Source organism: Cetorhinus maximus, chromosome 10 (assembly GCF_964194155.1).
Source record: "Cetorhinus maximus chromosome 10, sCetMax3.hap1.1, whole genome shotgun sequence".
NCBI classification, from domain to species: domain Eukaryota; kingdom Metazoa; phylum Chordata; class Chondrichthyes; order Lamniformes; family Cetorhinidae; genus Cetorhinus; species Cetorhinus maximus.
The window spans coordinates 14,741,412-14,766,886 of record NC_135888.1 but is presented as its reverse complement, the minus strand read 5'-3'; the positions used below and the strand labels follow the sequence as shown (position 1 = coordinate 14,766,886).

At 41.7% G+C, this 25,475-nt stretch overlaps 1 protein-coding gene across 8 annotated transcripts in view; it reads right to left on the bottom strand.

Moving 5' to 3' along the window:
* The window catches only part of LOC144685471 (rap guanine nucleotide exchange factor 1-like), a 184,590-nt gene extending 162,530 nt beyond the window's left edge, over nt 1–22,060 (bottom strand). For 4 of the 8 annotated variants that reach the window (XM_078550014.1, XM_078550015.1, XM_078550011.1 and 1 more), the window contains exon 1: nt 21,660–22,060. In XM_078550014.1, the coding sequence (XP_078406140.1) occupies nt 21,660–21,684 (25 nt within the window). In that variant the 5' untranslated portion in view covers nt 21,685–22,060. The remainder of the gene's footprint in view (nt 1–21,659) is intronic. The other 4 variants (XM_078550008.1, XM_078550009.1, XM_078550010.1 and 1 more) reach the window with 1 other exon arrangement.
* Between the last annotated feature and the right edge of the window lie 3,415 nt (nt 22,061–25,475).

The following is a 25,475-nucleotide window of genomic DNA, read 5'->3' as shown; positions in this document are numbered from 1 at the left end:
TCAGGAGGGGAAAAGGCTGACCATCCAATCATACCATGTTACAATATTCCAGAGCATTGGTTGGCATTGTGGCCCAACATAATATTACTAAGTAATACTGCCCTGGATGGCGCCAAGCTTCTTAAGTGTTGGAGTTGCGCTCATCCAGGTTAATGGAGGCTATCTCATCAAACTCCTGACCGGAGCCTTGTAGATGGTCAACAGGCTTTGGGGAGTCAGGTGGTGAGTTACTCACCGCAGAATTCCCAGTCTCTGACCTGCTCTTGTAGCCACAGCATGCGTGTGGATGGTCCAGTTCAGTTTCTGTCAACAGTAATTCCCAGGATGTTGATGGTGGTGGATTCAGCATTGATAGTGCTATTTACCATCATGGGGAGATAATCAGATTCTCTCTTGCTGCAGTTGGTCATTACCTAGCACTTGTGGCAAAAAGTTCACTTGCCACCTATCAACCAGAGTCTGAATGTTGTGCAGGTCTTGCTGGATAAGGGCATGGATCGTTTCAATATCTGAGAAGTTGTGAATGGTATGGAATACTGTGCAACCGTCAATTAATATCCCCACTTCTGACCTTATAATGGAGGAAAGGTCATTAATGAAGCAGTTGAAGGTGATTGGGCCTAGGACACAATCCTGAGGAACTCCCACAGTGATGTCCTGGCTTTGAGATTATTGGCTCCCAACAATCACAACCATCTTCCTTAGTATTAGATATGACTCTAGCCAGTGGAGAGCTCCACCCCCCATTCCCACTAACTTCAGTTCTGCTAGGACTCCTTGATGCCACACTCAATCAAATGTTGCCTTGATGTCAAGGGCAGTCACTCCCACCTTACCTCATCTCTAATGAGAGGCTTTGAAATGAATAGAGATGGATGAAGTGATATGAACTCTGGAGTTCAGCTCTTTTGTCAATGTTTGGATCAAGCCTGTAATTAGGTCTGGAGTCAAGTGGCCCTGGCGGAACACAAGGCCCCATTTAACCCCTTAAGTGGATGCAAAATATCGCATAGCAATATCCAAGAAGAGCAGGGAAGCTCTGCTGGGTCCTGGCCAATATTTATCCCTCAACCAAATCATTAAAACAGATTACCTGTTCATCATATTGATGTTTATGCGATGAGGCAGCGCACAAATTGGCAGCTGCATTTCCTATCTTACACAGTGACAACACTTCAAAAATACTTTATTAACTATGAAGTGCTTTAGGACATCCTGAGGTTGTGAAAGGCACTACATCAATGCAAGTCTCTCTTTCTTATCAAGCTAATGGAGTGGAAGCCAGGCAATGTTAGTGGTCTGACCTTGGACTGCTTAGCAATGTTACAGGATGTAAATGAGGAAACAGTTTAATTCAGCACCACCCACTTTCACATAAGTACTGGGCTGTGAGAAATAGAGCTGAGAAAAATTTAGTCAATCGCCTTAAAAAATCCAAAGCTTTACTATGTGCTCATAATATAATGAAACATCTCCTAATGCACAGCTTCCACAAGTAGAAACAGAATGTGCAATGCAATGAGACAGAAGGCAAGTAAAGATAACACCACAATCTCAGATTCAGCTTATATCCATAAATTGTTACAGCTTCGCTTTCAAGTTTCAGTGTGCTATTCAAAATCATATACTGTATTACTGTATGTCTTGTAACAATTATTTGGCAAGCATTTCATGAATTAGCTAGGGATTAATATATACAAGTAGCCTAAGTATAGAACAGTTTTTAATTTTGGGTTTGCAGTGAAATACAATTTCTGCATTTTATATACAAAGCAGAATTTGATACAAGACGGAATCAAAGCAGACCCTCCCATCTCACTCAATGATCTTATTTTGAGTAGTGCAAATCCTAATGTTTTATTTGCTAAAGCCTGGCTGGTGTAAAGATTACACTCAAAGCTCTGCAAGCAGTTTTAGAAAATATAATTTAGATTTTGTCCAGCAGACACTGATAGCACATTTCTTCAAGGAATGCTCCAGGCGGTTAAATTTAAAAATGTGTGCATAAATTAGCATAACAGAGGCTAATCTAGCAAAAAAAATAGAACTCTGGCTGAAAAGCTTAAATTGTATATTATGGGCATATAAAAAAACAAAGAAGCACTTAATGTGATAAGACTTGATCATAAAAATCTTTTCTAACGGTATTAAATATTATTTTAGGTGTAGTTGTGGAAAACAAATTTGACAAAAAAATGTCAAACTACAAAGGTAAATTGAAGTTACAGTGTACATCTTCAATAATCTGGCCATTCTATTCTAGCCTAACATATGGCATAATTGGATCCAGAGATGAGACCAGTGATGCTTAAAGTTCAAATGTGAAGGGCTAATTTTCTTGCACAACTGGAATGCAGCAACCTTTATGATTTTGCTGTAGCCAAATGCAGCGCATCTAGTTAAGTGCTTAATGCCACACTTTTAATTCTACAATATCCAATTTTAGAAATTGAATGTAATAGAAAATAGATGCACACTGCAACATTTTAAGTGGATATAAGAGGAATTTCACTAATGCACAGTGGAAATCAGGCAACAATTAGCGAAGCTACCTGCTACATTTGACAAGTAGATATATTAAAGCTATTAAAGTTGCCTAAATCTAGATGGAATAATCTTTAAAAAATTGTCATACTTTAGTGTTTGGAGATTCTTCAACAAAACCAGGGATCGCATATTTGCACATTCCAGTCAAGTGAGCTTCAGATTGGTCAATGTGTGATTATCATAGCTCCAAGCAGATAACTTCAATTTACAAAGTATATTCCTACAAAGGGCTATTTTTAATCCATTAATTTTAGTACTTTGACTAATAGGGTCAAAACCTAATCAAAACATTGTGATTTTGTGTTTTGTCTTGCATTCCATACCAAATAAAGACAACCTCGAAAGTCACTGATAAAGACAATAGAACATATTATTGTTCCTAAAGCAAGTGAATAAAGGATACATAATGAGATTTGGGAAGCAATTTATATGGATAACTCTTAGGTTCACAAGTAGCTTTAACCTCACAGGTGATTGTTAAGAAATCATAGGATGTTGTGCATTTCAAATTAAAATGAAAATATTAAATTTAAGTTATGCTGACAGAGACTGCACACAGGTTCTGGTGTATGGAAGTGAGAAGAGAAGTTCACAGTGCTACCTTTACAACCATTGTGCTTTGTCCATGAAATGCCAACAGCGAAACAAAAATCAAGATGGCAATATTATCCTGTGGCATAATGGAACAGTCAATTCCCTTATCCATCACTTAAGCACATCATCTGATAGCACTGATATCATTCTCAGTTGGCTGTGGTCAGGTTCATCCCTGCCAATGCATTAGACCTAAAAACCTGTAATGAAACACTGAATGCCTCTGAAGACAAACTTGTTGTCATGGAGAAGGCTTAGAAAATGCAACGGCCTGGATTTTGAAGCCAGCAATGAACCAACGGTGCTCGCCATTTATTGCACTTACACTTGCCACAGATTTTCTATGGGCTTTTAAACTGCAATTTATTAGAGGGTTGAAACTGCACTGCACCCTCATCAGAGGGTCTAGAACTTCTGTGAACAGGGAATGCAATACATCCAAATCAAACATATTTAAGAATCCTCACTGAGACATAGAGTCTAAACCAGAAGTGAGTTAGAATAGTTAATTCAATTTAAAATCACGTACAAAAAGCAAAAAAGGAGGGAGAATGGAGGTAAGAAGCAGAAAGAAAAAGTTAAAAAATTAAATCACTAACAATAATTAAAGTCTGAAGGTGTGGGCCTCCAAATATTTAAAGGCAAATTTTCAATGCCAGAGGGATTGTTAAGCGTTAACTGATCAATCACATGGTTAAAAATTCACTTAGGTTTGAATGGACATGTCGTAACTTTTGCTAGCTTGTTCAGTAAGTGTCTGGTGGAAAGTACAAATTTTCACACTTCATATATTTCAATGCCAAGATATTCACGTATCAAAGCTTTTGGAACAGCAACTTCCAGATCTCCACATTTAACTGCGCATGTTAAAAGACTGAAATTGGATTTGATTTACTCCTTAATAATGGTGAATGTCGCTGGTCTCAGCAAAATTCTTAACACAAACTCTGGTTGGTTACTCCCACAGTAGTTAGACTTGAGTGAAGGGAAAGAGGGGAGGAGAACAAAAAATTGTGTTGTGTTGGGAGGACGAGTGCTGCAACCACACAATACAAATAGACAAAACCTAGTTACCATGCATGCTGATCAATAACCATGTCTAATTGGAAGAGTTGCGCGTCAAAAAATGAGTGACTTTTAGTTCGTGCAGACAAATTGTTTTGTGATATCATCAACCTTTGCTGTTTCTAATGCTAAACTTTAAACACATTAACCATTGTTAAACAATATGCAACCTTATATGTATTCTGGTACTTAATGTGAATATCAAAGTATTTACTCCACATTTCTCATTTTGAAAGAAAATATTTGCATTTATATAGCAACTTCCACAAATTCATTGGCTGAGTAGTACTTTGGGATGGCCTGAAGTGCTTCTGAAGCGCAGTCACTATTGTTATTCATGCTGACAATTCATGCTGACAAAGCAGCACCAAAATGTCCTGCAAATCATAGTGACATTGGTACAGGGGTAAATGATGCCTTGGATACTGGCACAACTATTCTGCTCTTTGTTGAAAATTGTTGTGGAAGCTTTTACATCCACCAGAAGGGCAGACAGGGCTCTCCTGTTTCATCTCATTCAGATGACGGCAATTTCAATAGTGCAGCTTTCCCTCAGTATTGCACCGAAGTCAGACTAGGTTACATGCTCAAGGATGAGGTGGCACTTGAACCACAAACTTCTGACTCAAAAGGCAAGAACGCTATACCACTGAACCAAAGCTAACGTCACATCTGCCTCACTTCATTGCATTTCAATTGTTTTGTTAACATTGTAATTCCCATCCTCACCCTACATTTTCAAAAGCTATGAATTTTAAGTCTAAACAAGAGCCCTACATTGTAAGTGGCAGCTGTCTCTCCATTCAAGAATGACGTCTACTTAGGGTCGCAAGTTTCTGCCATGGGTCTTCATGTGATTGAATAGGCTAATTCTCAACTCAGATCCTAGGGCACACGGGACAGGATGTCCCACAAGATAGTGGGATCCAGTGTGCGTGATTTGATTCCTTTACTTTTCTTCTCTGCCTCATTATCAAGATGTTGTGACTCAAAGCATGATACAGCTTGATGGACATGTTATCACCATTTTGAATGGTTGGAAGGAGCTTGCTACCAGTCATTAATGTCAATGCTGCCGCATCCCAAGGAGTCCAGATGGCCAAAAAGTATCTCCCCTGCCAGGTCCTGCTTTCGCAACTCTGAAATGGTCACGGTTCCTATGTAGTGATTGTACACAGAAACAAAAAGTCAACTGGAATGATATTTCCTTTAAGGAGGCAGACCTCATTTACAGGTTACATTGTACTGCAATGTTATTTCCTTTCCATCAAATTACTTACTATTAACAGCTTCACTCCTCCTAACCTCATTTTGGAACTGACAGGAGATGCTATTAAACATAGTACTTACAAAGGAAAACAGCAGAATGGAAATAATGCAACAAGCTATTTATATAAGCTGACCAACAACAACCCTAAAAAACCAACCGGTTACTCACAATAGCCACAACATCACCTAACATGCAGACCTGGTGTCTTATCTAAACATCTTTCAATTTTATCTAAATTGATGGTGAAGCACGATAAGTATAGCAAATAGAACAAGATAATTAGCAGAGGTGAAAAAATATAAGGCCCAGAATACAATTGATTGAACATCACCTCACTGCAATACCATTTAAACATTCAAAAGCAAAATGACATAGCAGAACATTCCTCCAGTCACTCTGATGTGGGAACCATCTATTCCCAATTGGCAAGGACAAAGAGAAAGGAAATAACTGAGTCACAACAAAAGATTTGACAACCCAAATGTTACGGCTACAGCTCACACTTCTGATTCAAGGTTGGATTACTGAACATGCACACTCCCATTTTGACTCTGGTGTTTTTCCAGCTTCAATTTCGGTTATCTGTGTCTCAAATTCTGACTGCAAATTTGATTCCTTTAGGCTTCAGAAGTCAGATTTCTTCCAAAATGGAAGGGAAAAGAGAGAAATAGAAAAGGCGAGGGAGGAAAAAAAAAGTTTTTTTTAAAAAATCTTCCCTTCCCTCCAAGCTTTTTTTTTGCACATTCCCAGCATAGAAGATTTGCCACCAACCTGCTTCCAGGTTGTTTCAATGAGGATTTTCCCTCACTGAAACAATCTCTGGTTTCTCATGGCACAAATAGAGCCTTATACTGGACCTTGTTACTGCTATTGGCTTAACACTTGGGATGTCTCACAGCCAACAGCAACCCCAAAATAAATGTGCAACATTCACTAAAAGCAGGTGCTAGATAGGCCCATTTTTAACTTTTTAGACCAGTAAATTTTGCAGCAAATTGAGCAGGCAAAACCACATCCTCCAAAATGATACACTTCTGTCTTTACAAGGGGGAAAAAAAACTAGACTATTTATCTAGGTAGCTTTGTAGAACAACATTCGCTCATTGCACCACCCAGTTTAGCGCCTCCAGGCTACTTGTTTTCTGTACCATGTCAGTACAATATTTTCACAGTACCTGTGAGCAATACAAGAATTATAGTTCAAAGGAAAACATAATGACATAATTTCACAGTTATAGAAAAGAAAAAAATATCACAAATGCAATGGTTAAACACTTCCTCTTTCCTTGATGATTGGAACACTAAACAATTCCTGTTGTGATAGGACATTCAGAATATCTACCTCCTGGTGACATTCCCTCCCTAAACAGCACTGTGGGTTTACCTACACAATACAGACTGTAGCAGTTCAAGAAGACTGCACCCCACCACCTTCTTCAGGGAAATTAGGGATGGGCAACAAATGCTGGCCTAGCCAGTGATTCCCACATCCTGTAAGGGAATTAAAAAGACATGAAGATCATGTGACACCACAAGTTACATTCCAGGGAGCCAGTGTAAATTGACAAGGCATCTCTGTTCAACGCAAAATATTGATACCTCTAGATATTGGGCAGGCAAAGGCATTTGTAGGGGACACTCACTTATTATGGGACATTGAGTGATGCTGAATCCAATGAAACATCAAAATTAAAAATATAACAAACTCAAACTGCCCTTTCCACAAAAGTTAAACAGGACAAACAAACAACTCAATATAAACATAAATAGGATGAATTTGGCTGGAAATCGAGGGAGAGCTTATGTGTGACAGTACGTTCATTGGCCTATGTAAACATTGTCACTAGAGGAAGAGGCTGCCAATTTTTAAAATTGGACTGTCAAACAGCTAAGATTTTAGTGTCGAAATGTAGATTTGTAAAAACTGACAATTTAGCTCTACCATTGTAGGACACAAACTCACATTGACATCATATCACTTTTAAAAACTATCAAGGAAAAGTGCAGAAGTGTAATGGTAACTCAAAGTTGCACTACCTCCTTCAGGATCTCCTGAATTCAAACCTCAAAAAACTATCCTGCTTGTATGCATTAATTTACAAAATGTAAGTTTTCTTGTAAAAACTGCTAGAGGCACAAGGTTTTGCTTGTTATAGTCATACCTAAGCAAGTTTTTAAATCATGAAATTTTATATAAATTAGCTCTTCAAAATTAAAATACATCACTAATGTTGGTCCTATATTTAGGGATGTTGGCACCTCTTCACATTCTTGGGATAGGATACAAAAAAAGTGGTCATGTGACAGGTAATTTTTTTGCTCACTTATGAATAATCTCCCTCTCCCCCATCTTTCTTCATCTCTGGTCAATGCTGCCACATTCCTTTAAACTATCCTCCCTTGCACCAGCAAAACTCCAAATATAAAATAAAAGCAAAATACTGCAGATGCTGGAAATCTGAAACAAAAACAAAAATTGCTGGAAAAGCTGAGAAGGTCTGACAGCATCTGTGGAAAGGAAGACAGAGTTAACATTTTGAGTCCGTATGACTCCTCATCAGAAAGATGAGTCCTACGGACTTGAAACGTTAACTCTGTCTTCCTTGCCACAGATGCTGTCAGACCTGCTGAGTTTTTCCAGCAATTTTTGTTTTTGTTACAAACTCCAAATATGCCATCCTACACACTCCTGTTCATTGCATCCTTGCCATATTAAAATCAAGTCTAATGTGGCTGATTCTATTTTTTTTATTCTGTCACGGGATGTGGACGTCACTGGCTCGGTCAGCATTTGTTACCCATTCTAATTGCCCTCAAGGTGGTGATGGTGAGCTGCCTTCTTGAACCTCCGCAGTCTGTGTGGTATAGGTACACCCACGGTGCTGGTAGGGAGTAGCAGAGTTTTGACCCAGCGACAGTGAAGAAATGGCGATATAGTTCCAAGTCAGTATGGTGAGAGACTTGGGGGGAATTTGCAGGTGGTGGTATTCCCAGTCATCAGTGGTCTTTGTCCTTCTAGGTGGAAGAGATCGCAGATTTGGAAGGTGCTGTCAAAGGAGGTTTGACAAGCTGCTGCAGCGCAGAGTATATGGTTGCCACTGTGCATCGGTGGGAGGGAGTAAATGTTTAAGGTGTTGGATGAGATGCCAATCAGGTGGGCTGCTTCGTCTTGGATGGTGTCGAGCCTCTTTAATGTCATTCAATATGCATTCATCCAGGCAAATGGAGAGTATTCCATCATATGCCTGACTTATGCCTTGTAGATGATGAACAGGCTTTGTGGAGTCAGGAGTTGAGTTATTCACTGCAGAATTCCCAGCCTCTAACCTACTCTTGGAGCCCTGTAGCTACAGTATTTATATGGCTGGCTCCATTCAGTTTCTGGTCAATGGTAACACCCAGGATGTTGATGGTGGGGACTTCAGTGAAGGCAATGCCATTGGACGTCAAGGAAAGATAGTTAGATTCTGTCTCATTGGAGATGGTCATTGCCTGGCACTTGTGTGGCACAAATGTTACTTGCCACTTGTCAGCTCAAGCCTGAATGCTGTCCACCTCTTGTTGCACATGGACATGGACCACTTCGATATCTGAGTCATCGCAAATGAACATAAGAAATAGGAACAGGAGTGGACCATTCGGCCACTCAAGCCTACTCTGCCATTCAATAAGATCATGGCTAACCTTCTTGTGTTTCAATTTTCACATTCCCGTCTAACCCTGATAATCTTTGATTCCCTTGCCTAACAAGAATCTATCAACCTCTGCCTTAAAAATATTCAATGACCCTGCCTCCACCACCTTCTGATGTAGAGAATTCCAACCCTCAGAAAAAATTTCTCACCTCTGTCCTAAAAGGGCAACCCCTAATTTTAAAACAGTGCCCCCTAGTTCTGGACTCATCCACAAGAGGAAATGTCCTTTTGACGTCCACCTTGTCAAGGCCGTTCAGGATCTTGTATACTTCATCAAATCAGCCCTCACTCTTCTAAACTCCAATGGAAACAAGCCCAGTCTGTCCAACCTTTCCTCAGAAGACGACCCACTCATTCCAGGTATCAATCTAGTAAACCTCCTTTGAACCACCTCCAATACATTTACATCCTTCCTTAAATAAAGCGATCAAAACTGCACAGAGTATTCGAGGTGCGGTCTTGCCAATGCCCTGTATAACTGAAGCATAACATCCTCTCGTAATAAAGGATAGTATTCCATTAGCCTTCTTAATTACTCGCTGTACCTGCATATTAAACTTTTTGTGGCTCATGTAATAGAAGACCTAGATCCCTCTGCACCTCAGCATTATGTAGCTGTTCGCTATTTAAGCAATACTCTGCTTTGTTGTTCCTCCTGCCAAAGTGAACAACTTCACATTTTCCCACATTAAACTCCATTTGCCAGATCTTTGCCCAAGCTATCTATATCCATCTGCAACCTTATGTTCTCTTCACAACATACTTTCCTAACTATCTTTGTCTCATCTGCAAATTTAGCTATCAAGTCTTCACTCCCCTCATCTAAGTCATTGAGGTAAATCATAAAAAGTTGAGGCCCCAGTACAGACCCTCGTGGGACTCCATTCGTCATGTCCAGCCAATCAGAAAAAGACCCATTTATGCATACTCTGCTTTCTGCCAGCCAGCCAATCTTCTATCTATGTTAATATGTTACCCACTAAACCATACGTTTTTATTTACTGTAATAATCTTTGATGTGGCACCTGGCCAAATGCTTTCTGGAAACCATGCATAGTACACCTACAGGCTCCCCTTTGTCCACTGCACATGTTACTCCTTCAAAAAACTCCAATAAAATGATACCGAATATTATGTAATCATCAGCGAACATCCCAATTTCTGACCTTACGATGGAGGGAAGGTCAATGCTGAAGCAGCTGAAGATGATTGGACAATGGACACTACCCAGAGGAACTCCTGCAGCAATGTCCCGGGACTGAGATGGTTGACCTCCAACAACCACCTTCCTTTGTGCTAGGTGTGACTCCAACCAGAGGAGAGCTTTCCCCTTGACTCCCATTGACTTCAGCTTTGCTAGGCCTCCTTGATGCCACACTTGGTTAAATGCTACCTTGATGTCAAGGAAAATCACTGCCATCTCACTTCTGGAGTTTTGCTAACCAATTCTATACCGGGACTTCAAAACTATGCAATCCCTTAAACCTCCCAGTGTTTCTGCCTACCATCTACCAGCATTAGAAACCCATTCCTGGCAGTGCATAATCAATAGTTTTGCTTTACATGGTCTTCTTTCTGCTCTTTTTTATTTAGTTGTGTCCTGCACTGTTGGTCTCAACCCTTCACCCAGGCTTCCCGATTTAGAAAAAAAATTCCCTCTGCACATTACCGCCAACCTCCAATTTGCAGAAACATTTTACATGTTTCTGAATTTATAGTAAGTCACAGGACTATGCTCATTCCAATTTAGCAAGTCAATGTTGCAACAGAATCTATTTCTGGCCAAGACATATCCATGAATTTAACTCTAACTCTGCCAAGCAGATTTTCAAAGTAACTGCCAAAGACAGCATGTACATCAATAGTCCCATTTGTAGGTCCAAGGGAGTAACGTCAAGACTACTACTGGGCAAGACCATTTTTGGAGCAAAGAAGTGTTGAGTTTTGATCACTGCATTTTTGTTAAAGAGGCACTAGAAAGGGTTCAAACAACAAAGTTAAAATTGGTCTAGGTGTCCCCCAGCTAAGAATGGGAAAAACTCTGAATGACACCTTTTCCTGATCATTATACTATGACTTCCACTGGAAGTACCCATGTAAACATAGGTTACAGAAGGATCAGATTTAAGCTAGAGCAAGTACCCAGATCAGTGGCTTGCTGATACTTAACTGTCCAGGCTTGTACATGGTGAATGGTCCCTGGTAAAATTGAAGACAATGGGAATCGGGGAAAACTCTCCACTGGTTGGAGTTATACCTAGCACAAAGGAAGATGGTTGTGGCTGTTGGAGGTCAATCTCAGATCCGGGACATCACTGCAGGAATTCCTCGGGGTAGTGTCCTAGGTCCAACCGTCTTCAGCTGCTTCATCAATGACATTCCCTCTATCATATGGTTAGAAGTGGGGATGTTCGCTGATGATTGCACAATGTTCAGCACCATTCACGACTTCTCAGCCCCGTGTCCATATGCAGCAAGATATGGACAATATTCAGGTTTGGGCTCATAAGTGACAGTCAGAAGTCATATTTGTACCACACAAGTGCCAGGCAGTGATCATCTCCAACAAGAGAATCTAACCATCTCCCCATGACATTACCATCCTGAATCTCCCACCATCAACATCCTGGGAGGTTACAATTGACCAGAAACTGAACTGGACCAGCCATATAAATACTGTGGCTACAAGGGCAGGCTGGGACTTCTGCAGAGGGTAACTCACCCCCTGATTCCCAAAGCCTATTCACTATCTACAAGGCACAAGTCAGGAGTGTGATGGAATACTCTCCACTTGCCTAGATGAGTGGAGCTCCAATACTCAAGAAGCTTCACACTATCCAGGACAAAGGAGCCCACATGATTGGCACCCCATCCATCGCCTTAAACATTCACTCCCTCCATCACCAACGCATAGTGACAGCAGTATGTACCATCTACAAGATGCACTGCAGCAACTCACCAAGGTTCCTTTGACAGCATCTTTTAAACCAGCGACCCCTACAACTTAGAAGAATAAGGGCAACAGATGCACAGGAACACCATCACTTGCAAGTTTCCCTCCAAGTCACACACCATTCTGACTTGGAACTATATCGCCATTCCTTCACTGTTGCTGGATCAAAATCCTGGAACTCCCTTCTTAACAGCACTGTAGGCGTTCCTACAACATATGGACTGCAAATGTTCAAGGCAGCAGCTCACCACCACTCCCTCAAGGGCAATTAGGGATGGGCAATAAATGCTGTTCTAGCCAACAACGCCCTCATTCAATGAACAAATAAATAACTTGGTGAGATGCCGAAAAATAATTATCCCCACTAATGAATCACACCCCAGAATAAATCAATGCCTTCAGATGGGGAATGGGAAAATATATACTGTAAATGTTGGTATATAAGTCGATATTTGAAGCCTTGAGAAATCCCTTCAAAAGCAGGGTTTGATGTATATGCCAAGTATAAAAGTAAGCTTTCAATATGGGTATGGGTGGTCGACATCTTTGCCATTGGTCATATGGGGTCTGTTCTTTGTGGGGGTGTCTTAAACTACAGCACATCTTCACAACACAGCCCGTAATGCCTGCTTGATCCCTTACACCCAGTTATAAGGTACTGGTGAGTAAAACATCCATTTGTGGGGTCAAAAATTGAGGCCAACTACTAATGCGAATATAGTTGTGGCTGAAAGGCGGGGGGGGGGGCAGGGGCGCGACTTATATGTCAAGTATGTGAAAAACATGATTTTTGATAGTCCTACATGCTGGGTCAATATACACACCATGATCTACAACAAACCGTACTCTAATCCTGGCCATTTTTGCCTCCCATTTCCTAATATCAAGATACAAAGTTGAGTTAAGTTCAATGGTTGAACATTTTTTTTCCCTTTTTGAAGGCTAACCTTCACAAGCACATCTAAGCAGGAGGCTAGAAAACTAAATACTGCTTCAGAATTAGCTGTAAAGTCGAACAATTAAAGTGTAGCAACTAGGCATATCATCCAACACCTGAGGGAGCATTTTCTGTGCTTCACGGTATCCTTCTCACAAATAGACTGAACTCATGATTGTGATTGTAGGCAGATTCCAGTGATAGGCAGTCTAAAGACAAAACCACAATCTTCTGCAGAGATGCTCAACACCCCCTACAGCGTATTACACATCTTTAATTATATTTTCAATGTATTTCTTTAGATATGATCTCATTCACACTGGGCTTGGAGTCTGAGGGCAGCACCTCACAAGGGCTGCCATCACAGGTTAGCAGGGAAGTGGGTGTCAGCAGGCAACAGCAGCTATTCCAATTATAATCTGATCTTCACTGGACATCCACATTTTCATATAATGTACTTCCAAATTGGTAGGGGAGGGGCACAGGATGGTCAGCAGAAGCAAAAGCTCTAGCTGGTATTTTCTTGCTTTTATTATCTATTGTCAAAGCAAAAACTAAATATTGCAGGTGTTTGAATTCTGAAATAAAAACGGAAAATATTAGAAATACGAATCAGGTTGGTCAGCACCTGCTGTGAGAGAAAGTTTTAATGTTTCAGGTCGATGGCCTTTCATCGCAATGAAAGCAACTGGTCTACATGCTTCCATGTTGCGTAACATGGCAGCTTTACGTACTGAAGTATGGGATTGGGACTTCTTTAAAAAAGTTAACAGGGCAATCACCAGATGCCACTCAACCATTTGGTGTGTGGTAAAAGACTAAATGAAGCAAATACTACAGGTAAGGCTATACTCATATACAAGATGTACCAGCAACAGAAAATGGTGATGAGGAAAGGGAAGAAAGCAGGTTGAAGGAAGGGCAGAAAAGAGACAAGAGCCTAAAAGAAGCGCAAAAGTGAAACAAAATAAGAGGTGTAAGGAATAAGTTACAACTGTCCAAAACATCTGAGCAACTACATGTTTGTGCTGCATTTTGGAATTGAGTAATTCATAGAAAATTATCCCCACATCCAGATTGCATGCAGTAAAGTGCTGTGACACAATCATTACTTCAGCATCTTGTCAGGAAGCAGGAGATTAAATTACAGCCCTGCAGCTACACCTCAAATACATCATCAACCAATATTTTAATATCAGCAAGGAACAGCTGAAAGAAACATCAACAGTAATTTTACCAAGAAATTAGTGATTTTGTTGAAAATTCCTATATTGCTCTAAACGGTGAGATATTCTCCATTAATTCTTGCCTGTGTTAAAGCTGCATTAGAATCTGGGCCAGCTTGGCAATCTTGCACTGAAGCAAAGGCCATTTGAACAGCAAGGTGATGAGAAATTAGGATGCAGATGACATTCTGAAACATGAAGTGCAAATTGGGAAGTTTGGAAAGTTCAATAAAGCGGAAATTCTGAGTTAAAGAAGGAAGTGGAAATTCTGACAATGCTAAAAAGGAAATGAATAAGTCATGAATATTTTGACAACTGAGGTAAAGTTTAGTTGGAAACGACAGGAACAGAAACAATCGTGGCTTTGTTAACTTGAAATATTCAGCTGACTGTTAGCTAAAGAGGATCAAACACCAAAGAAAGAACACGGAAGAAAGAACCTGAGCATTAACATTTACATTGTGAAGTAGTAATAGGACTTGAACCACTGCCGGAAAGGAATGTTATTGGGTCAACTGCAACATCAATTCAATGATTCTGTGCCCTGCATGGATTGCCAGTTTTGAACAGGCTTTAATGTTAGCAATTTTTGATCAATTATCTGCTTTTGGCAATTATCTGCTAAATGTAAATGCTCAATGGTAACATGAAATTAAAATCCAAGTGAGTTTAGCATGATTTCCCAAGCACACATACCACACGATTTCTAAACTGAGGTAAGAATGTCAACTTGGTCTCCATGTAAATTAATGTACCACTGCAGAACTTTCTAACCAATTTGAATTCACGATCTACTCAGTGCAACTTACACAGGTCAACCAATATGGTTAGTCACATGACCTCCTCAGTGAGGGGCATTTCCATTTTTATTCATCTACCTCACCCACCACAACCCAAAAGCTTCTAAGTGCACCAAGAAAACAAGAATTGAAATGAAAGAGTCAAATATTTCCAGGAGCGCAAGATGTTAAAATCTGGGTGAAGTTTATGCAAACACATCCACCACTCAAAAAACAGATATCTAGTTAAGAAATAAGCTGCTTCTTTGACAGTCTGCTAGCATGCCTTTTCAGCTGATTCTATTGTAATATTTTAGTCAGTTGCCAGAATTCCATTTTCTCCCAATCTGGCATTTGTGTGGGTGCAGCAGTACAACCAAAGTTCAAGATAAATCTCAAATCAAAGAATGCATTTTCACCTTAGATTGACCTTGAACCTAAAGAACAAAAAAAGTCTAACAAAAAAATCCAACTACTATTTTAAGAAAGCTTCACAACCAGATGATTATTCATTGAAGTTATCTATTACTGCACAATATCATTTCACTAATAAACCAATGTAGCTATTACTCAGGTTAAAAATCTTTCAATTAAGGATGCAATTGCATAAAGCACTAACAAAATTGAAAAAAGCATATCCATGAAAATGCACAAAGTGTCTCAAACCGCACATTTGAAGAGAGAAAAGATAGAGCATGATGGAGCAAAATTAGGGCAGTGGGATTAGTGTTAGGTTGCTCCAACAAAGAGCAGACACAGACACGATGGGCTAAATGCCTGCTATCTGTGCATCCATGATTCTATTCCTATACTGCCAGTTCTTACTCAGCATAAACCTGCAGCAGTTTCATTATTGGAGCCATTACATATTCAAAGGGACTTTATACCTTATTTCTACATGGAGTACAACACATCCTCCAAAGGATATAGGTTTTATGCATCTGATCCTATTTCCTAAGAGGGTACCTAGTGTGACATGCACGACAGCAAGCCTATGACGACCTCCACTCCGCCCACTGGGAAACTCTATATCAGTTTCCACACGCATAGGAATGCACAGCTGCAGACTGCTGGCAGATTAGTGGAGTATAAATTTTATTCAAATTTATCAATATTAGAATTCTATCAATTAAAGCAATCATTCAGTTAACTTGGAACATATTATGAATACACTATAAAAATTCAAAGACTAAAGAGCTGTGCTGCATTACAGAAAAACATCTGCAAATAAATCCAAATATTCATCATACAATTTTTGTAAAATCAAGAAATGAGAATGGATGCTTCCAATGGACAACAATCAATAGGTACAGTTTTTAAAGCTAAGTTGCTGCATATTTCCAAAACATATCAAGGAACAAAATGGCAGCAATTTGAAATCTTTCAGTCAATGTTCTTGTCACAAGCCTGACATATCCATACTGACTTGGAAATATATCACCATCCCTTCATCGCTGCTGGGTCAAAATCCTGGAAGTCCCTTCCTAATAGCACTGTGGGTATACTTACACCACATAGGCTGCATCCGCTCAAGATGACAGCTGATGGACACCTTCTCAAGGGCAATTAGGGACAGGCAATACATGCAGGCCTTGCCAGCAACATCCAAAACCCATGAACAAATAATATTAAAAAACACTTTTCATCTCTCCTGAGGTCCTAGCTGTCAGATTCTAAAACATGGTACATTTTATGGGTTTGATAATGCATTTCCAGAAGAAACCAACAATTTCACAGACTGTTCCGTTTTAGTAACCTTTTGTAAATTCAGCGATCGACCAACTATTAATGTCTGCAGACTTGCCCTGATATCAGAGAGGCCTCTAGCAACAAGGTAAACTCGAAAGCTCAAACAAACTTAGTTTGCAATAAAATATTTTGCTCAGATCAGATTTATATTATGATCAGGGGTGAATTATACATTCCAAGATTATGGCCATGGTTAGGCATTCTGTGTCAAGAGGAAATGAACTGAGGCAATAACCAGAGTATAATGCCACCTTGTTGGTTGCCTATATAGAAGTTTACAGCACAGAAGCTGGTCCTTCAGATCATAACATCTGTTTCAGCTCTTTATTGCAGCAAATGAAAACTAATCCCACTGCCCTGGCCCCCTAATGTGGTATCTATCTCTGCTGAAACACTATATACAATTTTGCCTCAAAAGATGCAATGGTTATTGTCTCAACCACTCCCTTTGGCAAAGCATTCTATGCTGGAATAATGCTTTACATAAATAAATGTGCTCACTCTCAATGAAGATCTTAAACTGATGAACCATTGTGATGATCTTGCCCAACCAGTGGAAATAGTCCTTCCCTATTTACAGTAAAGACTTCTATTAAAAGTCCTCTTCATGTTCTCTGCACCAGTGGAAAAGGATCCAGGATCACAAATCTCCACTCAACTTTCCCATCCCAAGCATCATCACGGTGAATCTATGCTGCGTATTCTACATGGCTTTAATCTCCTTTCTGTGATGGCCTAATCAAAAACGCACACAGTAATTTAATTGCACATATTTATTTATTGAATGGTTTTATCTAACTGCTCACAATTTTAATCAATTCATACTCCCAGTTCTTGTTTACCTCAAAAGTCTGGGACATTATACATTAAAATGCATTTGCCATCCACCCACCCATTCTGCTAACCTGCATCTTCCTGAGTATTTCACTGCGTTCATCACTGCTTACCAAACCCCCTTCCCACTTTTAGATCACCAGCAAATTTCTAGATTATACTCCAAATGCCAAATCCAAATCATTTACAAATATTAAAGATTGAAAATCATCCAGCACTGGCTCCATAGGTATGCAACTTTCAAATCCTTCTCCATTTCTAACAGCACACAATTATCCTAACTATGTTTTGCCAGCCAACTTTTTATCTATGCCTGCCTTTCATATTACTACCTGACTTTTTCTTAAAACAAAAACTTAGCAGCCAATATAGTACATGACTATTCTGCAACTGCTGCAGACATTTGATTATTTTTTAAGTCAGCTAATTCTGCAGCCAAATTCAATGCCTCGCTCTTTTCTCTCCCCATGCTTAACACCCATCCTCACCCCACAAAAAATACAAGCAAAAATAAAAAGTTCAATTTTAATTGCTGCCTTTATACCTGGGCAAACTTTACTTCCATGCTTAGGCGGGGTGCGTCTTCTATTTAAGACTGCAATGCACAACTTTACGACAAGACAAGAAAGAAAATAAATCAATGCAGTGCACCAAACAAATTCAAGCAGACAGAAGACTGCAGCTTCTGTTCATTTACAGGATTTCAACACAGGGCACTGAAAACCCAGGGAAAAAAAATACATCAACCCTCAATGAAAGTGAGAAATTCGAGACATTCTCATACAAAGCAAAAAATCTCAAGCATATAGCCAATTTAGAGATTCAGACCATCAAAACTATGGAAAGACTGCTTTCACTTTTAGGAAGTCAGAAAATGAAGGCTGTATCTATTTTAAATTATTCACCACCCCTCCACCAACATAAAACAACATGGTCATGGATTCAAATCAGTTCTACATTCCATTATAAATCAGTGTTGAGACATGGTCTTTTTTTTTAAGCTGTTACATTCACTTTAATAGAATCCCCTGACAGTATGGAAATGGGCTGGTCACACTACCTTCAGTAGGCACAGCAATCACATTTTCCAAACCACTTAATTATAGTGGCCTTCAATTTAACTTGAATAATTATGTAAAACCATATGCAAAATCTGAACTGCCTGACCTCAGCTATCTGCTTCTGGAACATTTCAAATACAAGGCACTACTGAATACAATCATAGGACTGCTCAGTGTTCTCACCGTCATTTGAAACATAACTTAACAGCACTAGACAAGGAACATGCAATTGTTCAGTCTTCCACTCACCCACCAAAAAGAGAAAACCATTCTGCTTATCGTGTCCTGATATTGCCCTACTTATCATGTAACCACTTAATACAACTGCAACCTTTCATTCAAAATTCATTCACAGCATATCCTACATATGAACATACAAATTAGGAGTAGGCCATTTGGCCCCTCGAGCCTACTCCACCATTCAATAAAATTGTGCCTGATCGGATTGTGTGCTCAACTGCACATTCTACTTATCTCCAATACCCTTAGACTCCCTTGTTAGTCAAGAATCTATCTACCACTGCCTTAAAAATATTCAGTGACCCTGCCTCCACTATTTTTTTTATTCTTTCATGGGATCTGGGCTTCACTGGAAAGGCCAGCATTTGTTGCCCATCTCCAATTGCCCTTCAACTGAGTGACTTGCTGGGCCATTTCAGAGGGCATTTAAGAATCGACCACATTGCTGTGGGACTGGAGTCACGTGTAGGCCAGACCTGGTAAGGAGAGCAGATTTCCTTCCCTAAAGTACATTAGTGAACCAGATGGGTTTTTACAACAATGGTTTCATGGTCACTGTTATTGAGACTAGCTTTTTTTAATTCCAGATTTATTAATTGAATTTAAATTCCACCAGCTGCCATGGTGGGATTTGAACTCACGTCCCCAGAACATTAGCCTTTGCTTCTTGAATATTAGGCCAATGATATTACCATTATGCCACCATCTCCCCAGAAAAGAGAGTTCCAAAGGCTCACAATCCTCAGAAAGAAATGTCCTCTCATCTCTACCTTAAATGCAAAATCTCTTATTTTTAAGCTGTGTCTCCTAGTTCTAGTCTCTCCCACAAGGGGAAACATCCTTTCAGCGTCCATCCTGTCAAGTCCCCTCAGGATCTTATATGTTTCAATAAGATCACCTCTCGTTCTTCTAAACTCCAATGGATACAGGCCCAGCCTGTCCAACTTTTCCTCATAAGATAATCCTCGCCAATACTCAAACATGCAGTATATTAGCCCCCATCAACCCAATAGGCTAATTTATTTCTCTTCACTAATTCCACCCCACAAATAAATAGCTTATTTTGAACATCTTTTCTGTTGACATGAAGTGGCAAGATGCAAAAAAAGACAATTATAATGGGCCAAATGGCCCCCTTTTGTTCTCTGTCATGGTTTACGATTCAACCAGGTAAAGAATTCAATGACATATCCAGTGCCATCACTAACACCAGCTATTTCCATCTTGGTAACATCACCCAACTCCACCTCTGTTTCAGCTTATCTGCTGCTGAAACATTCACTCATGCTTTTGTTACCTCTGGACTAGACTATTCCAACACACACCTGGCCAACCTCCCACATTCTATCCTCCACAACTCAAAGGCAGCAGAGTTTTGGATGACAATGTCTTTACTTGCATCAAGTCTCATTCATCTATCATCCCTGTACTTGCTGACCTACGGTGGCTTCTGGTCGAGCAACACCTCTATTATAAAATTCTCATTCTTGTTTCCAAATCTCTCCAAAGTCTCGCTCCTCCCCATCTCTAATCTCATCCAGCATTGCAATCCTCTGAGATCCTCCAATTATGGACTCTTAAGCATCCACAATTTTAAATCACTCCACCATCATTGCCGTGCCTTCAGCTGCCAAGGTCCTAAGCTTTAGAAATCCCTCCCTAAACCTCACCACCACCCATTTCTCAATAAAACGCTCCTTAAAATTTAGCTCAGACCAAGCCTTTTGGTCACCTGCCCTAACATCTCATGTGGCTCAGTGTCAAATTTTGTTTGCTAATGCTCCTGTCAAATACCATGGGACATTTTATTACATCAAAGGCACTTTATAAATAAATTGTTGTTGACACAGGGGTCACTAAAGCTCACACTGAAATCAGAGGTCACTGAACCCACTATCCACACAGCTGAGCTTCAAATACATGCACGGTAGTGGACCAACAGCAACCACCCATAAACAGTGAAGATCTACAAAGACCTCAGGGTGAAAGTTTGGACCCAGTTCCCCATTCAGTAGATTCCTGATCTCAGCAGAATGGACTGCAGGGTGGCAAAAAGCAAGCGATGTACCCCACAAGGAAAGGAAAGTGAAGAGCTTGGGGGGGGGGGGGGGGGGAGAGAGAGAGATGAGAGCTATACCCATCACCCATTCCCCCCCTCCCCCCCCCCTTGCTCTCCGGCGCCTCCTGGAGATAAACCCAGGTTCAGTCAGACGCACAGGGGGGCGTGAAAAAAAAATAATGAAGGCAGAGAGTCCAGGAGAAACAAACACAAACTGAGCGAGCGGGGCTGAAGCCTCCCTCGCAGCCTCTTTAAAATGAGCAGCACGTTCCCGTCAGCTTACCGCCCGACTTTTCCCCCGTGGCGGGCAGCCTTCTTTGGTCGACTGGCTCTTTTAGACATCTAGCAGAAGCCAAATAAGGGAGAGCGGAGAACGTCGCCCGCGGCATTTTCCGCTTCCGAAACAATCACAGGGGAGCATCGAACAAACTACACGGATAAATGAGTAAATCAGGGCTGGAGCGCACAGTCGGCGGCGGAGAGAACCGCGAGCCCGCCTCGCCGCGGCCTACTGCTTGCTCCGAAGCCTCGGGTTTGGCAGCGGGGAGGAGGGCAGCCGAGACACTGGCTGGCGGCCGCATGACCTTCAGCCTCCCCCCCCTCCCCACCACCTCTACCCTCGTCCCCCCGTCCCCATGTTGTTCGCCTACCTTGTTTCTCCAGCTTCCCGGACATTTCCTGACGCCGGCCCGCGGATTTTCTTCTCTTTCTCCCCCCCACCCTCCCCAACCCCTTTGATGTGGAGAAATCCCGCTCACACGGTCCCCATGGTGGTGGTGATGATGGTGGTGGTGGTGTTCCTCCTCCTCCTCCTCCTCTCTCCCCCCCGCCGACGCCGCCGCCGCCGCCGCCCGCCCCCGATTCAGCCGTTACCGCCGGGCAGCGTCTCTGTGAGGAGGTGGGGTGGGTGGGGGGGGGGGGTGAGATGACGGGACTCCTGTCTGACTGACTTGACTTGACTCGTCTCGAGACTCGGTCTCAGTGCGGCCGCGGGAGGAGGAGGGGACCCGCAGCGAAGGACTTTTTAAAAAAAAGACAAACCGGCCCCCCCCCCTCTCCTCTCCTCCCCTCCCCGCCCCTGAGCGAAGGAGGAGCCCCCGTCCCTGCCCCGCCCCCGAAACTCGCCCTTCAGCCGAGCTCAGCGCCGCCCAGCGGCCGGAGGGTCAAATCGCCGCGGGTTACTCCGCCCGCCCGCTCGACACCACTTTCGTCCGGCGGCACCTCGTATTTCAAATAAATATAAAAGACTGCGGATGGTGGTAAACCTTCTGGATTTCCAGCATCCGCAGTAGCTTTTTGTTTTTATCTCTGTGTTTAATCGACTGCCACCTCTCTTCAAGAAATGCCTTCCTTGAAGAAGTATTGCTCTGTTCTCCGACAGGATTTCCGCCTGTCTCTTCTGCCTTGTTCACCTTCATTGCTTTCCATTTCTCTCCTGGTGTTTGACAAGGTGTTTACTAAAACCCGCTTTCACAGCCATATTTCCTTTCTCAGTGACTGTCTCCGTCTCCAACTCACTCCACGTGGATTTCAACTGAAATTCCATCCCTCTTGTTTCGAACCCACCCAGGATTACAGGTATCTCCGGGACATAAAACGTTTCTCGGACTGCTGATCCCATCGCATTCTGAGATCCACACTCAGTGCCATGCGCCGCCATATGAACACACTCGACCTCTCCCTCCAGCAGCACCGCCGCACCCTTTTTCAAAGCTGCGCTTGCCCCCAGTTTCATTTTATTCTTCGCCTCATCCGTCGCCTCAACAAGAAACTTTTTCTCTTTCTCTCAAGTGCTAAGGAACGCAAGCTCCAACAATTCATCGACACCAACACCCATCTGGGACCCTCCACCCCTGCTTGTCCCTCCGTCCCCACCCCATCTTCCAATCTCAGCCCCAGCCGCGTATTCACTATACCCCCTGACCTTCCCCTCTCCGATGCTGAACGTTCAGTGCTCAGCAAAGGACTTAGTTTCATACCCTTACGCCCTCATCTCAATGAATTTCGGGCTCGGCATGATGCTGAACTCTTCTTCCGCCGTCTTCGTCTCTGTGCTCACTTCTTTTACCCACCTCCAATATTCTCCCTCCACCTGGACCCCTCCCTCTGGATTCTTACCTTCTCTTGATCTTTTCATTGAGAACTGTTGGCGTGACATTAGCCGTCTCAATTTCTCTGCTCCTCTCACCCATTCTAATCTCTCTCTCTCTGAACTTACTGCACTCCGTTCTCTCAGGTCCAACCCCAACATTGTCATCAAACCCGCTGACAAGGGTGGTGCTGTTGTTGTCTGGCGCACTGACCTCTACCTGCGGTCTGTCCGCAAGAAAGACCCAAACCTCCCTGTCGCTTGCCATTTTAACACTCCACCCTGCTCTCTTGCCCACATGTCTGTCCTTGGCTTGTTGCATTGTTCCAGTGAAGCCCAACGCAAACTGGAGGAACAGCACCTCATCTTCCAACTAGGCACTTTACAGCCTTCCAGACTGAATATTGAATTCAACAACCTTAGATCTTGAACTGCCTCCTCCATCCCCACCCCCTTTCCGTTTCTTCCCCCTCCCTTTTGTTTTTTTCCAATAATTTATATAGATTTTTCTTTTCCCACCTATTTCCATTATTTTTAAATCTATACCTTTTATGCCCTGTTAGTCTTTCCACCCCACCCCCACTAGAGCTATACCCTTGAGTGTCCTGCCATCCATTCTTAATTAGCACATTCGTTTAGATAATATCACCACCTTCAACACCTCTTTGTTCCTTTGTCTGTGACATCTTTTAATTATCTGCTCCTATCACTGCTTGCTTGTCCCTATAACCACCACCACCACCCCCCGCAAACTTCTCTTCCCACCCCCCCACCTACCCCAACCTTAAACCAGCTTATATTTCACCCCTCTCCTAATATTACTCAGTTCTGTTGAAGGGTCATGAGGACTCGAAACGTCACCTCTTTTCTTCTCCGCCAATGCTGCCAGACCAGCTGAGTTTTTACAGGTAATTCTGTTTTTCTCCTTAACATTGTGGCCAATTCTCATGGAGAAAATTAAGGGACATTCTGGCATTGGGGTGGGGTCCATTAGAGCAGGGGAGGGTGGGGTATGATGGCAGAGCTGTTTGAGCAAGAGGTGGGGGTTACTGCCAAGAGTTGTGAGACCAGCAGAGGGTACTGCACAAGATTTAAAGGTCCAAATTACAGGAATAACAGCATCCTGGATCCATGAAACCCAGGACACAGGACAGTAGGCTCAATTAAGGGACAATCCTATTAAATAAGGGACATTTGGTCACCCTGCTTAAAATCTAGCTCTGGCCAAGCATTGTCAGGCATCTCATGTGGCTCAGTGTCAAATTTTGCTTGCTAATGCTCCTATGAAGCACCATGGAACATTCTATTACATCCAGTAAATGCTGGAAATACTCAGCATGTCTGTCAGCACCTGTGCAGAGAGATACAACTATATTTACCTTCTTTCAGCTTCTTGCATTTTACTTGGGGTCACATCAATGCTGGCTGATCACACTTCTCCATCTCTTCCCGTCAATACTTATTCCTCTTCAAATCTCACCTATTTAAGTCTCTCACTATTGCATCCTTCCATCTGGTCTTAAGAAGGCCTTCTCCATCTCCTTCTTCCTGGCAGTCCCATCTCAATCACTCACATCACCACATGTCCTCTCTCCACCATGGATGACCAATGGGCAAATAATGTGCAAATGTAGCAATTTCAAGGAACACATGGGGAGGTTAAGATGCTGTTTTTGAGAAGTTAACAACGTATTGCGCAACTCATCCAAGTATTTGTGGCACTTCACAATTCCCAGGGTTTCTCTTCTTCAACACAAGTTGCTGGCCAATTTGCACATTAACAACAGCTTGTGTTGTTCAGACACCTTTATTTTTCCAGCAAATTCCAACTCAGTGTCTCAGAAGGGACCTTTAATCTGAACAAAGGGTTAAAAAGTAGTAAATACAAGTGGAGTAAAACTTACAAAACATTTACGACGCAATCAGCTCATCCAAAAATGACAAGACATTCTCAAATCAAACTGAACAAATATACCAACACAAAAATAACAAAGTATTATGATTAATAATTACAGTAAAGTAAACTCATTAAAAAAAATCACCAGTACCTACCTAGACATTACACCTTTTAACTCCACTACAGTGTTTATCCAAATCCTGTGCACTTATAGCACAGGTGGGAGACTGATATCCACTCAGAGACATTGGGCAGGACACACAAGTTCTACTGCTGGCCCTAAACCTTTCTACGAGCTGTGTACTCAGATTCACAGGTGCACTGAGCTGGCACCCATATTCCAGTAAAATCTTAATCAGAATGTAAACAAAGTGTTGACAGGAAAGTCAGCCCCAGGCTTGCATTATAATTAAAATAAAAGTTAAATAGTTCCCAAGTTGAAACTGGACTGGTGGGAGATTTTTTAGAGTGCCTTTCTAA